Below are 13,477 nucleotides of genomic sequence, written 5' to 3' on the forward strand. Positions count from 1 at the left end.
AAAAAAAAAAAAAAAAAAAAAAAAAAAGCAGTATCTCAATTTGGTTTTATAGAACTGTATTCTCAACTAACCTGATAAGTTCTAAATTTGATTCTATTATGTTCTACTACTTTCATTATTGTAATTCTTTTATTTTCTGGGAGTTATTGAGCTCATGTTTATTTGTTATTTTATTTTAGTTGTTTGTCCACCTATAGAGTCATATATATTGAAGTTATACATGAAGGAAAATGTGGAAATGTGGAAATGTTGAGAGGTTAAGAGATAAAATTCTACAATGATTTGTTGAAGTCCTTAATGCCTTTGTATACTTGAGGAGTTCTCTAATACGTAATGTATTAAAGTCTTTGGGTTAGACCCTCCAACGAAAACACTACTCCTATGCATGTGAGCATGTGTACCATGGTAGTATAATTCTTATGGACAAGGATTTTCCAGGCAACCCTTTTTTTCCGGGGGGGGAATGGTGAGGGATTCCTTACACAGCACCAATCATGTAGTGGAAAGCAGATTTGTCAATATGAGACTCACATGGTCAGAATGTGCGAGAGTGCATAAGAAAACATTACCATGCCAGTTGCAAGGGGATCATTTTTTCCAATCGCTTAGTCTAAAATGATTAACTTATGGTTTATGGAGGTTGGTTCACATTTTGTTTGACATAATGTTCTTGGTAAATACTTAGCAAGGTTATAACTTGTGGTACTATAATTCTTATGGACAAATGTTTTATATCCACGAGAGGCCCCCATGCCCAAACAAAGGGGCATGCACACCAAGCAGAAGCATGGTGGTCATTGCCCGACCATGTGTCTATGGCAGAACGGCTTCTCATGGACAGAAATCTTTGTCCCAATTCTTATTGTCAAGGATGATTAGCTTGTGAGGTTTGTGAAGACTAGGTCATCCTTTTGGTTAACATACTCTTCTTGACAAGTACTTAGCAATGTTGTGACTTGTGGACATGAATTTAGGTATCAGTATTGTATTGATCGAATAGGCCAATAATATGATATCGATGTGGATTGATGGTATCAACAACATCGAAGGATAAAATGATCCAAAAATCGATGGTATTAATGTTTTTAATAGTAAAATTGTTCGATTTGACCCTATACATCATATTAAATACTAAAAACTTGCTTGATTTTTTTCTTTTTTTTTTTTTTAGTGTAAGCAAATTACTTAACTTGTTATGCATAGAAAAACTAAATTTTATAACATTTGAACTTATGTGAGTGTGAACTATCGATCTTAAAGGATTTTTTTTTCATCCATCTAAAGAAAAAGAATCCCTTCACCACGGGTGATTTGACCTCGTCATTGAACTCTTATGTCATCATAAACTCACATTCCCTATTAAAGGTCCAAAACACTCCTTCTTAGTTTAACCCAGGGATTTCTCGTTAACGGTGAATTTCAGAAAACTCCATCAAGCATATGCCATTTGTCAAATAAATTTCTAAACATTTATCAAGAAAATTTAATTTTCCTTTCTAATAGTTCAGTTATAATCCTTTTTTCTCCACAGTTCAAGGTATCACTATTGGATTAATAGTATCGACTTGTTCATATCAGTATCAGCTATGATGGATGCTATACCAATTGAATTGATACATTGAAAGATTAAATTGTTCAAAAAATCCAGGTATTTGATATTTTAAAGGCTAAATCAATCCAATCCAATTCGATACGATACGATCGATCCATATTAGTATCAATTTTAGTATCAAAATCCAGACCAATATACCAATAGTGATCCCTGAGGCCATGATTATCACCTTTTCATTTTAGGAAGGGCCAAGGGGTGTGGTCACGTAATTCGTGTATGAACTAACAAATCAGTCTTCTCAGAAACTCTTTCAATGGTGTTGTTAGACTCACTAAAAAAAAAAAATGCTGTCATTTATAAGTTTGGAAAGAATATATTCTTTCTAGTGTTTATCAGTTCAAACATTAGACCCCACACGGTTGCTTTCCTTGGTCGCAATTAATTTCTTGATTTGGAAGGAGAGAGATTGGCTTAGACTTAGACAAGAAAGCTTTGGCCAAAGCAATTTTTTTGTGGACAGTTATACACTTTTTGTTTGTCCTCTATTGATGCATGGAATTAGTCATCGACTCATCAGTATTGAATTAGTAGATAGATCCGTATCTATAATGGTAGAGGTTGATATCAATTCCTGGCCGATCTTGGAATGGGGGGAATCGCAATCGAATCAAGGATAACAAAGAAATAAAAATTCAAATTTTATTGAAAACGGGGTAAAATTGTCTGATCTATGCTAATTTGGATCAATATCAGATCATTGTCGGCCATAAACTAACACCGTTTACAAAATCCATGCTCACACATGTAGACAAGAATATATGTATGTGCTTTGAGAGAGATATAATGTGTGATGGGAAAAAAATATTTGTAAAACCCTTTTTTCTTCCCACATGTCTTTCTCTCCATCCCTGGAGTGTTTTGTTTTGGGGGTAAGTGTTATTTTATGGTTGTCCTTATTGGTAATCCGGCCACGTTTGGGTGACGTAGATGAAAATGATGACATGACAGTGTCCAGTGTCACTGATGAGATAACAGAGCCGCTTGGTATACATAGAGTGGTTTCATACATCCTTAGTAGGTAGTGTAGGTTTCTGGGTCAAAACTGGCAAAATTTGCCTATTTATGCTCATGGGCATTTTCGGTAATGAAAATGATATTTTTGAAAGATCATTTCTTCATGAAAAATATATATTATAATTTACTTAGTCCAGTACATTTGATTTCGTCACATTATGATACCGTATGAAAAAAAGTTATGGCATTTGTGGTAGTCGAGGGTAATTTTGGCATTGAAATTTTTTTTTTAAAGGAAGTGTTATCCATGTAACGATACGACAAAAATCCAATCTTTCCAACGGTTCTGATCTCATCGCGTTTCGATTCCGTACGAAAAATATGCGTCATTGAAAAGGCCTAGGGGCATTTTGGTCTTTTATATTACTGAGTTAGATGATTGGATCTTCTGAAAAGTCGTAGACCATCCAGTCATGGTTCCAACGCACTTTGTTTCATCTTGATTGAATATCGTATGAAAAAGTTATAAGCGTGTCCGTGAAACCGGTTCAAAAATCCAAACCGAAAATTCAACAGTTGCTCTCAGTGTTGGGTGGATTTTTTGGAATTTATTTTTGAAGTTTAAAGAGTTTTTATGAAATTTCAAGATTTTGAAGGTCTGAGCTGCAGAAGTCTTTAAGCATTGAAATATATGAAGGCAGGGGCTTTATTGTATAAAGAAGAGTAAAGATAAATAAAATGGATGGTCCAGATTCGACCACGTAGGTTTGATGCCCATCCAAAGGCTGCTGAGATTTTGCGCTGAAATGGACGAGATAGATGCTTGCACGTGGGATTTGATTAGTTATGTGCATAAGCCTTGATGCACTATCGCTACACCTTATCAAGATATGTTGTGGTGTTTCGTGCATGTATAGAAGGTATAAAAAAGATTTCGATCTTAAGGATCTCATGAGATCTGATTAAAGCCATCTTGAAAGATTCAGATCCAATGGTTGTGAGTGGGAGACAAGCTCCCTTAAAATTCAAAAAATTAGCCAATAAAAAATCGACAACAAAAAGTGATTGCTGACTGCTAACGCCATTCAAATTTTGTGGGTGAGATTTACTATCCGTTATTTTAATTGGACGGTCTAGATTAAGAGATTCTCTTTGATGAGATCTACGGCCATATTTGCGCCCCTATTGCGCGCGCCACCGGCGTAGCCTACACTACTCCTACGAAGATTCCATTTCAGGCTGTCATTGCTCCAACTTCAAATGGTCATATCTCCCTCATTTTAACTCGGATTTGGGTGAACCAAATTGCTACTTTTTCGTTTTTTCAATCTCTACACTATGGAAGCAAGAAAAAAGAGTTTTGAATGAAAGAAAACTACGATTTTCTCAAGAGAATCTTCCCCCACTTTGTTGGTCCTTGAATGAACATGAATACTTTATGATAAATGTTCTTAGGCCATTAAAGGAGGTAAAAGAGGTGTTTGAGGTGTGTTAATGATACATTAACTTAAAGCCAAGGAGGAGGAGAAAAAAACAAGGATGTATTTGCTTTGAAAAGCAAGAAGCCAAGAAGAGAGAAGATGTGAGCACCAAACTTATTAGTACAAGTTTCTAGTCATCTCAGGCAATGGTTGTGAGATACTCTAACCTTTGATTTACATTATATGCATATATGTATGTTATGGTTAGTTGTGGATGAATGTATACATGTTAGATTAGTTGTCGATGAACTGTAAACATGCTAGCTAGTTGTGGATGTATATGCTAGGCAGAGCTTGATTATATGGCATTGATATAAGCCCAAATTTACTGTATTTTTTATTGAGTGCTTAATGAGTGCTAAGCATCGGGAGTGGGTGCTCCCGTGTAGTGGGTGCTACACATTGTACCAGCACTGCTAATACCATCTCAACTTCAGCTTGAGAAAATTGGGTGTGGGTGCAGTCAAAAGTAGTGTATTGAGTAGGTACGAAACTTTTACAGGCACTACTCTGGAGATGTAGATAAATTGCCGAACCTCGTAAAAACTCTGTGTTGTGGATGCTTGTTGTTTGTATTTTATATTGAAGTGCGTGAAATATAGAATGGGTGTGCACACTTGGAAGTGCCTATGAGAGGCTGAGTGTGTATACGACTGTGTGCAAATAGGGATAGATATATCAGGTTTTTCTTGACCAAACATCATACAGGTTTTTGGAGATCGAAATTAGACTCACTGATTCATCCCCCCTCTCAATGACTGCCGGGTTACAACTGTAATAACTTTGTCGACATCTTGTTTTTTTATTAACCTCATCATGAATTTATTATATGATATGGGATAGGGTTCTCTTTGATGCTCAAGTAGTGCCATTTCAAGCGAATGAGGGAACTCCCTTTCAAATCTGAATATAAGGGTTGGAACATTTATGATATTTTCATCTCATCATAGGAACAACGATAGATAAAGGGGTGTCTAGCATTGTGCAAATCTTTTGCCCATAAATTATACAATGAGTTGTTTTTCAAAATGCAAAAGGATCCCCCTCACTCAAGGGCGCCATTGATCAAGGCGATGGATCAAAACTCAATTTTGTGATGTCTAAACCCATAAATTTAATATCTTTTCTTTCATATCCTCTGACAAACATAAATTGGGAGGTTTTAAAATCACGAAGAGATTTAGGCTATGATATCCCAAACCCACATAGGCTTGGATTGGGCGACCACCCTTATGATTAGAGTAGGCCTTTTTTTGTTGGGGCACGTTAGCAGCACACACTTTCATTTTCTACGATGCTAACCTTGGTTAAGGGTTTTTCTAAACTGGGTAGGTGAGAATCAAAAATAGTGCAAGTTGCTCGAATTTATATATCAATGTCAAGGAAAGGGAAGTAGGTGCTAGTCCCTTGGTTAGGTTGAGCAAAGGGACCAAGGGTTAGACTAGAGATAAAAAAATCCGACCCAACCCAACCAGCTGCACCCTAGATTCTATACACCTCCTCTTCTCCTCTTCTCCTCTTCCTTCTTTACAAGGGAAAAGGAAACAAAAATAAATTTTGGTAGTCTGTCAGACAACCGTGCGACCACCCCAGGATTGGAATCCCAACCATGGGAACGATCCACTACTGCTTGATGGTTTTTTAGCCAAACTCAACAGAACTGTTAATCAAGCTCTGATCACACGGGCTTTGCCTCATCAACCACACTTTAGTTCCTGTCTCATTAGAACTCAAGGATACAGAAGTCCAAGCCTATAGAACAGATCCTGTTCAAGTAAGATCATGCCCATCCTTCGCTTATCTATATCTAGATAAGTCTATCAAACCAGGTTCTTTCTATTTGTCTGACTCTCACATAAAATCCTGTTTTCTTCCTATTTTTAAATTAAAAGGAATTTGATTAATTAAGTAAACCCATTTCGACCTCGGCCAGCGTCTATGCTAAGCTTTCCAGAATCAATCCAGACTCCAGGGCCCGCTTAGGCTGAAATTTCAGGTCCAATATCGTGGTCAAGCCGGGCCTGGATTGAGGCCTTGGCCTGAGCCCGGCCCTGCCCACCTCAACCCTATGTATATAATAAATATATTATATTAACATATAAAATGTCATATTTTCTTAAATTTATTCATCAACACCGTTTTTTAATCACACCACCCACGTTTAGTTTTAATTTTTTTTTTAAATATATATTATAGGTTTTCAAAATTTTAGAATGAACGGATTAATACTCTCTCTCTCTCTCTCTCTCTCTCACACACACACACACACACATCCAAACGGCATTATACAAGGGCTCAAACCAATTAGGGTCAACCATGACCGGGGTGGGTTGGGCTGAGCCTGGACTGAGTTAAGAAACCCAACCCAACCCAACCCAGCCTATTGGCAACCCTAAATAAAAACAATTAGAGATATACTTTCCTTAAATTGAAAAATCTTTCATTAACACATTACATGAGATAAAAGAATAAATGATTTACATGACAATATATATTTTTTTAATTTTTTTCGGAAAGGATTTACATGACAATAGAAGCAAATGTAACAACGATTGAAAGAATGGGTTAAAATCCCAATAAACATGAAAAATAAATAAATAAATAAATAAAAATGGAACATTAGCTGGGCAAAATTTTAAGCCCCTGTTGGTTTAGATCCTCTAAAAACGTGAAAAATTATCCCTGCCTGTCAAGACTGAAGTGTCAGGGCACGAGATGGGCCCTTAAAGACCCAAGTCCATGACCCATTATAGCATTACTGAGCGACTTTAATATTAGGAATGCGAGATGGGCTAGGAAGTCCCATGTAGGCAAGCCTTGGAGAGAGGCGGACCTTTGGGCTGGGCCGTGGGGAAGGAATAGGCCCCCATCCCCCAACTGGACTTGGTGCGAGCCTTGGCGAAAGGTTGACTTGCTCCAGTGCCCTCCATTGAAGCTCCGCTGGGTAATCCCTAACACACCCGATACGTGGCCCGGTTCCAGTGCTCCATTTGCAAGACAAACGCTTGCTCAAGTCGAAAACTCTTGCTTCTCCTACGCTGGTCCCTTCATCTCCACCCTTCGTTTCTTCTTCTTCTTCTTGATCATCAACAATTGTAGTATCTTGGGAGGTGGACCCAATAACATCCGCCGTTAAAGTGGGTTCCTCCTCCTCCTCTTCCGTTGACTCTGGTTTAGTTTCCTCATCCGTTGCAAGCACGTAAGATGAACTGTCGTCGTCTATTGCGAACCTCTGTCATAGAACAAATTATTAAGTAAATCAGCCACTGAATCAGGATATTCTTAGCATCTAGGGTTTTTCCATATAATTAAGGATCGGACGAGCTGGACCGGCATATCTGCCCATTGACCCAAAAATGAACCCAAATTGATTCCCTATCAGGCTGGTTTTGGTTTAGGCTATTAAAAAACCGGTTGAAAACTGAGCCACGCTTGACCAACCAAAAACAACAACCGGACCGAAAATGATAAAAAAATTAATACAAACCCAAAAACCCATTTCCCAAAACCCAACTAGACCTAATCCGAAAACAAGCCTTTCCCTTATCGGGTTGGCTTTAGTATGGGCCAGTGAAGTCTAACGAGTGGTTTAACCAGACTAAAATAGAATCAGAGCGAGTGAAAGCGAAATAAGTCAACTACTGTGATGTTACAGTACAGTCACGGTCACCACAGAAAGTCTAAAACGTGATGGTTAGACATTTTTAAATTCTGAATTTTGACAGAAAAGTTAACGCAAGCCAAAAACGACCTTATGTTGTTTTCCCTAGTCTCAATTTTCAACCACACAAACTCAAACTACGGTCACATGTTGGACTCATAAATTATCTTATGAGTCATAATACACAAAAGAAATAAAGAAATGTCTAACAAAAAAAAAAAAAATTTTTTTGATAATGGAAAAGAGCTTCAATCCCCCAAGGATTAGTTGAGGTGCGCATAAATTAGTCCAGACACTTCAATTAACAAGAGAAAAAAAAAATCATAGGACGAAACCCCATATGGGGAGCAACATTTCTGCATGATCAATGAATGATATGAGGGTGTGCTAACTCAAATTCACCATCAGCCAACTCAAACAATTATGGGGCAAAGGTTTCCAACCTTCCTTCCACTAATCTATCAACCCCCAATGAGTAACAGATTAATTAAGAATATATATACCTTGACATTGGTGAGGTCTACTTGATTCTCCTGTAGGAAGCTAATAAATTCCTTGAAGTTCTCCTCTGTTGGGTGATAATGCCCACTGTAAGGCCATATAGCCTGCATATGTAACAAGGAAGAAGCAGTTAGAGATTGCCGGAGAAAATGAAAGTTGAGAAGCTATGGATCGAATGTGATTCTATTTTTGTGATATATATTACAGAAGATATAAATAAATTTGTGAATAAGTTTTTAGGGATAGGTTTTCACACCACTAGTGTGAGGAGAATCTCTCACATAAGACCAATGACGGCCGAAAATGATATCATCCATGTAGAATACCCATATAATTAGAGGAGAGAGAAAAATAATTATAATGATATCCTATAAGGGGAAAAAATGATGATAGAAAGTGGTTACCTCAAGAATACCATCATGGGCTACCAATCTTCCAGCGGCAGTGGTAGCAGCTCCAGCCAGAAAGCTGGAGTGTTGGAAGACGCCTTTCTTCTTCTGGCCAACATATAATGCCCTCGCTGTACTTAGTACAAATATCCACTTGGACTTCTCATCTGTGTCCACGAATGTCCCCTCCTGTTTGTAAACTAGCTTCCCTCTCTCCACTATCACTTCGTATGCTTCCCTCTCTTTCTGCAATATTCATGCAATGCCCCCACACACATCAATAAAACAGTAAGAACTAAGAGAGAGAGAGAGAGAGGTGTTCCATTTTATTTAACTTACGGGTCCAAGGTATTTGATGCATTGCCTCTGTAGATCCACTCTCGGGCACTTGTCTAGATTTACTTCTTTCCCGTCCCCCACGTCCAACCTTCATATTTTACCAAAGAACAGCAAAATTTAGACAACACTAAAGGTCATGGACGATGGGTTTTGCTAGAACAATATGATAGGTAAAATTTAAAAAGGAAGTCCTATTTCTTTCTACCATTTAAATAAAAAAAGGAGAGTTTTTATCAGGTGTAGCAAGTACCAGTAGAAGAAAGGTTGGGTGCTCTCACTGTCAAACCACACATCGTAGTACAAGTGCAAATTGTGTCCGTAACGATGTCGTGGGTCAATCTGTATCATAAGAAATGAACATATTAGAGATAACTTAGGAATAGCCTTACACATGATAAGTTGCAAGAAAATTGTTTAAAGTAAAATAAACATATACCATGAAAGACTTTGAATACTCTAATACAAAAAAAGATCAAGGGTATGCCAAGGGTTTTAAAAATAAGGAATTGAGATCTGAATTGACTTCAGCCAATTCAGACTCAGCTCTGAAACTACACGAATCAGGATCAGACTTACTCGATTCACCTGATCTGATTCTAATTTTTAAATTCATTGATAACTCTTAAATGACTTGAGAGAAAATGATGGGGAAAGACATGCAAATTTAGAATAATGGGGCTGACTTAAATTATATTGTAGGAAACACAATCTTGGTCTTGGGTACGACTATGTTTGAGTTGTCAAATAGAGTGAGTGGACAAGATGACCCACCAAAAGCAGGCAAATGTGGCAAGAAAAGGAAGAAAAAATGAAAAAGGGCGAAGCACCATAGCAGTTTCAGATGATATTGAAAGAAGCCGACAAGTGTTAAATGTTTAAAAAGGGCGAAGCACCATAGCAGTTTCAGATGATATTGACATAGGTCGGCAAGTGTTTGATGTTTTGCCCTACTGACCAAGTCAAAAAAATACAAATACGTTATATGCAAATAATTGAAGAGAGAGTGAACGTAAGCTTACAGCTTCAAGCCAGTGTTGTAGCGCTAGCTTCTGGGCTTTCTCATCCTTCGACAAACCTTTACCCACCTGCAATTACAACCACACAGTGAATTATTTATCATATCTATCAGGTTCCCAGAACCCACGAATCCGAAGGAGCTTTCCAAGATATAAACAACAAAACTATAATATAATACCTTAGCAGCTCTCGTTCTAGCCCTTGCCCATCGTGAACTAGCAGTTTCTGGTCTCTTGATATCAAAGAAAGATACAGAACTCCGCTTCAGAGCTGCGAAATCTAATGCCTTCCACCTGCAACAACTCTTCCGTCAAAGACCCAACCAAACAAACCAAAAGAAATCAAAATTAAAAAAGAAATTAAAAGACAAATTTCTTTAAGGGATGGAAGACGAACCAGAGCTCTTCTACTAAAACGGCACAATCTGCAAGATTTCTTCTGGTTCTGTAACTCTTATATACTTTCTGAACCTTAACAGCAGCCGCATCAAGCTCACTTACCGGCCTTGGAGAAAAAAATACAGATGGGTTTGGTTCAGGAAGAGAAATCTTTGGTTTCTGTTTTCGAACAGACTCATCCTCCTTGCTCCTCCAAGCAGATAAATCCTTGAACGACACCGTTGTTTCAAATTTCATTTTCTCGTGTTTCCCATTATTGAAACTTATAGATTCTTCAATTACCATCTTATCAGACCCTTCATCTGATTTCGAAATGGTATCTGAATCTTCTTTCTTGAAAGAAACTGTTCTTAGAGTCATTCCCTTGTTCTTGCCGTCGAAGCTTATGGACCTCACTGTAACTTTCTCGACATTATCTTCCACACCAAAATTCCTGTTTGGCAAGATCATATTCCAATCCCAATGAAGCTCCAACCGCAGCAGACTCCGAATTGTGATTTAAAAAAGATCAAACTGCTTAACACCAGAAAACAGAGTAAGAATTCGAACCCCAAAAAAAAAAACCCAATGAATCAAGAGTAGGCGATCAAAGATTGAAAAATCCACTCATGGAAAGAGAGAGAGGGAGATCAAGATCCTTCTTTTACCTGAAAACCCAAATAGAGCAAACAACCTTCACGAGTTCTCCTCCTACCAAATGATTTTCTATTGATGCTTACCAGTTCCGTGGTGTATATGTATTTATATATATGGGTTAGGTAGGCAGAGAAGTGGAGTTAGAATAGGAGGAAAGAAAATGGTATTCCACTCTGGAGTCTGAACCTTCAAATACGTTTCCTGATAAAGAGAAGGAAGCAAGCAGTAGAAAGAGGATTCTAAATCCCGAACCAAAACAATTAGTGGCTTCGTCTAACTTTCCGGGTAGAAATTAGAAAAACTTGAAGCAGACGAGGGGTTTGAAGGATTCAAAGCTTCAGAATTAGATATTTTTTTTATTACAATTCAAAACTCAAGGTCAAGGATCTATGGTGGGTTCTTCTATTCTTCTTATTCCCCATACTGCAGGTAAGAAGAATTGAATCAAATGACGGGCGGTCAAAAAATAAATAACATGTTTTGGTGAACGCGTTCTCTGTCTGGACTCTGGACTCTGGACTCTGGACTCTGGAGCGTGACCCTACGCTGCGTAGGGGTACGAAATGACCATTGCACTCCTCTTGATGGAGGCTCAATCAAGTATTTTCATTCTCACCCAAGAGGCCACGCTCCCAAACAGTGTTCATTTTTTCCCCATGTTTTGATTAAGGGCGAGAGAAGGCTACCTGTTAATGCAAGTACACACCAATGCAAACGGACACTAGGAGGGCGAATGCACATGCATCTTCAATGTTGGGACATGATGGTATTGTGTCTAGGCGTGTACCTTTGTCAGAGGGTTGCATTCTTTCTTCCTTTGATTAAAACTACTATTATCGAGGGAGAATATTCTGTCTGGGAATGCAGTTCTTGAACCAACACGGGAGCCAATGAGAGCATTCATAGATGTATCAACAAGAATGGGAGTTTTATCTTTCATATGTGATGGACCAATCATTTTGTAAGGCCTATATTTGGGCATAGGATCCATGATACCAGATAGGCTCATTTTTCCCAAACTATTTATTTATTTATTTATTTTTTTTTTTCAAAAAAAATGACAATTTAATTGAGTGGCCCCCGCACTAAGGGGGCACACAATGGCATTAATAGGCAATGAGTATTTTGTATTTCACAGAGGGTGGGTGATCATCATTTTGCCCCCTCTATGCTTGGCTCAATAGTCAGGCAACTAGGTAGTATTCTTTTTCCCTTTTCGTTTTTGGAAGAGGGTTGGTACCCTACTAGTTTTCCTAGAACTAACAGCTCAACCAATGAGGTTTTGTGATACAAAAGCATGGTATTATTTCCAAATGGGGCAAAGATAAAGTAAGGCACACACCAACGTGTCCAATCTCTTTTCTTATCAAAGTATTAAGTATATTTGAATAGATTCACTGAAGGGGCATAGAGGTCATTACAAAGTGAGAAACAAAGAGAGTGACAAAGGTTGAACACCTAAACGACGACTTTGAGTCCATTATTCATACAAAGAGAGTGGCTTGGGTTTGTTCGCCCAGACAGTCAACACCTATTTCAGTCCTCGCTCGTGCGCACATCCCTTAAAAAATAGTTTCAATGATGTCAAAACCATAAATCAAATTCTATGATCACGGAATACGGCTCTCAAGTCTCAACTTGCAATTTCTTTTCTCCCATCTATTTAATAAATAATATCTAATAACTAATAAATGAACGATGCTTTTACTAAAATAATACTAATAAATGTTGCAGATGCACCACTAGGGAGTGGGGGTACCCTTCCAAATTCAAATTGATCTTGAGATTGCCACCTTCGGAGTAGCTAGGGATGTCAAATCAAATGCTGGTTTATACCGATTGGCCCAAACAAACCCGACCAATTAAAGACCAACACTGGCTCGATGTCGAGTCAAGCCCAATTATAGAAAGGGTTATTAATGTGTTTGGCTGTGGGCTGACCGAGATTGATCATGTACAGTTCATTTATCCCGATTATAGCCCGTCTATAGCCTATTTAAGGTCCGATTATAGTGTCATTGATTAATTAGCCCATTTAAATTCCCACATAGCCCAATTGGCCTGAGTGTGGATTAATAATCGATTCATAGAATAATCATATCATACTGTATAAGTAGGGGTGTCAAATAGTCGATTTGACTTTGTTGGGAATCGGTTTTGGTCTTGGACTGCGTGAGATTAAAACCAAAATGTTAAGGAATTTTAGTTTTCAATCGTTTTGATTTATTTCGGGTTTTCAATATCGGGTTATTATTAATTTTTTTTTTTAAATTAATTCATAATGAAATCTTATATTCATAACCTGTAGTGAGGAAGTATTTAGCAAAAACATTTTGAAGTCATCTTCCAAATGTCAAACAAGTAAACAAATGGAATAGAGAAGTTGATTTTGTATTCATATTGTTACCAGAACAAAGAGAAACAAATTGTAATGAAAAAGATAATTAGCGTTGAAATCAATAAATAATTTGAGTTTGTAAGAAGAAGAT

General features: G+C 37.7%; 1 protein-coding gene and 1 non-coding gene across 2 annotated transcripts; both read right to left on the bottom strand.

Annotated features, from left to right (window-relative positions):
• Positions 1–5,609: 5,609 nt before the first annotated feature.
• Positions 5,610–5,831, bottom strand: LOC122085292. The gene has a single exon (XR_006142071.1). It is a non-coding gene; the product is annotated as a small nucleolar RNA U3 (small nucleolar RNA).
• A 741-nt stretch (positions 5,832–6,572) lies between these two features.
• On the bottom strand, positions 6,573–11,400 carry LOC122085022 (IQ domain-containing protein IQM1-like). The gene is made up of 9 exons (XM_042653452.1): positions 11,000–11,400; positions 10,351–10,865; positions 10,133–10,247; positions 9,957–10,022; positions 9,188–9,276; positions 8,938–9,025; positions 8,614–8,844; positions 8,212–8,313; positions 6,573–7,279 (listed from the first exon to the last, which is right to left on the bottom strand). The coding sequence occupies exons 2-9, from the start codon at positions 10,800–10,802 to the stop codon at positions 6,803–6,805; spliced, it is 1,620 nt and encodes a 539-aa protein (XP_042509386.1). The 5' UTR covers positions 10,803–10,865; positions 11,000–11,400; the 3' UTR covers positions 6,573–6,802.
• Between the last annotated feature and the right edge of the window lie 2,077 nt (positions 11,401–13,477).

Source organism: Macadamia integrifolia, chromosome 7 (genome assembly GCF_013358625.1).
Source record: "Macadamia integrifolia cultivar HAES 741 chromosome 7, SCU_Mint_v3, whole genome shotgun sequence".
NCBI lineage: Eukaryota > Viridiplantae > Streptophyta > Magnoliopsida > Proteales > Proteaceae > Macadamia > Macadamia integrifolia.

Coding starts and splice junctions, on each gene's coding strand:
- LOC122085022 (XM_042653452.1), bottom strand. CDS start 10,802: ATGATCTTGCCAAACAGGAATTTTGGTGTGGAAGATAATGTCGAGAAA. Junction 10,248..10,350: donor GTTTTAGTAGAAGAGCTCTG/GTTCGTCTTCCA, acceptor GAGTTGTTGCAG/GTGGAAGGCATTAGATTTCG. Junction 7,280..8,211: donor TAGACCTCACCAATGTCAAG/GTATATATATTC, acceptor GTTCTATGACAG/AGGTTCGCAATAGACGACGA.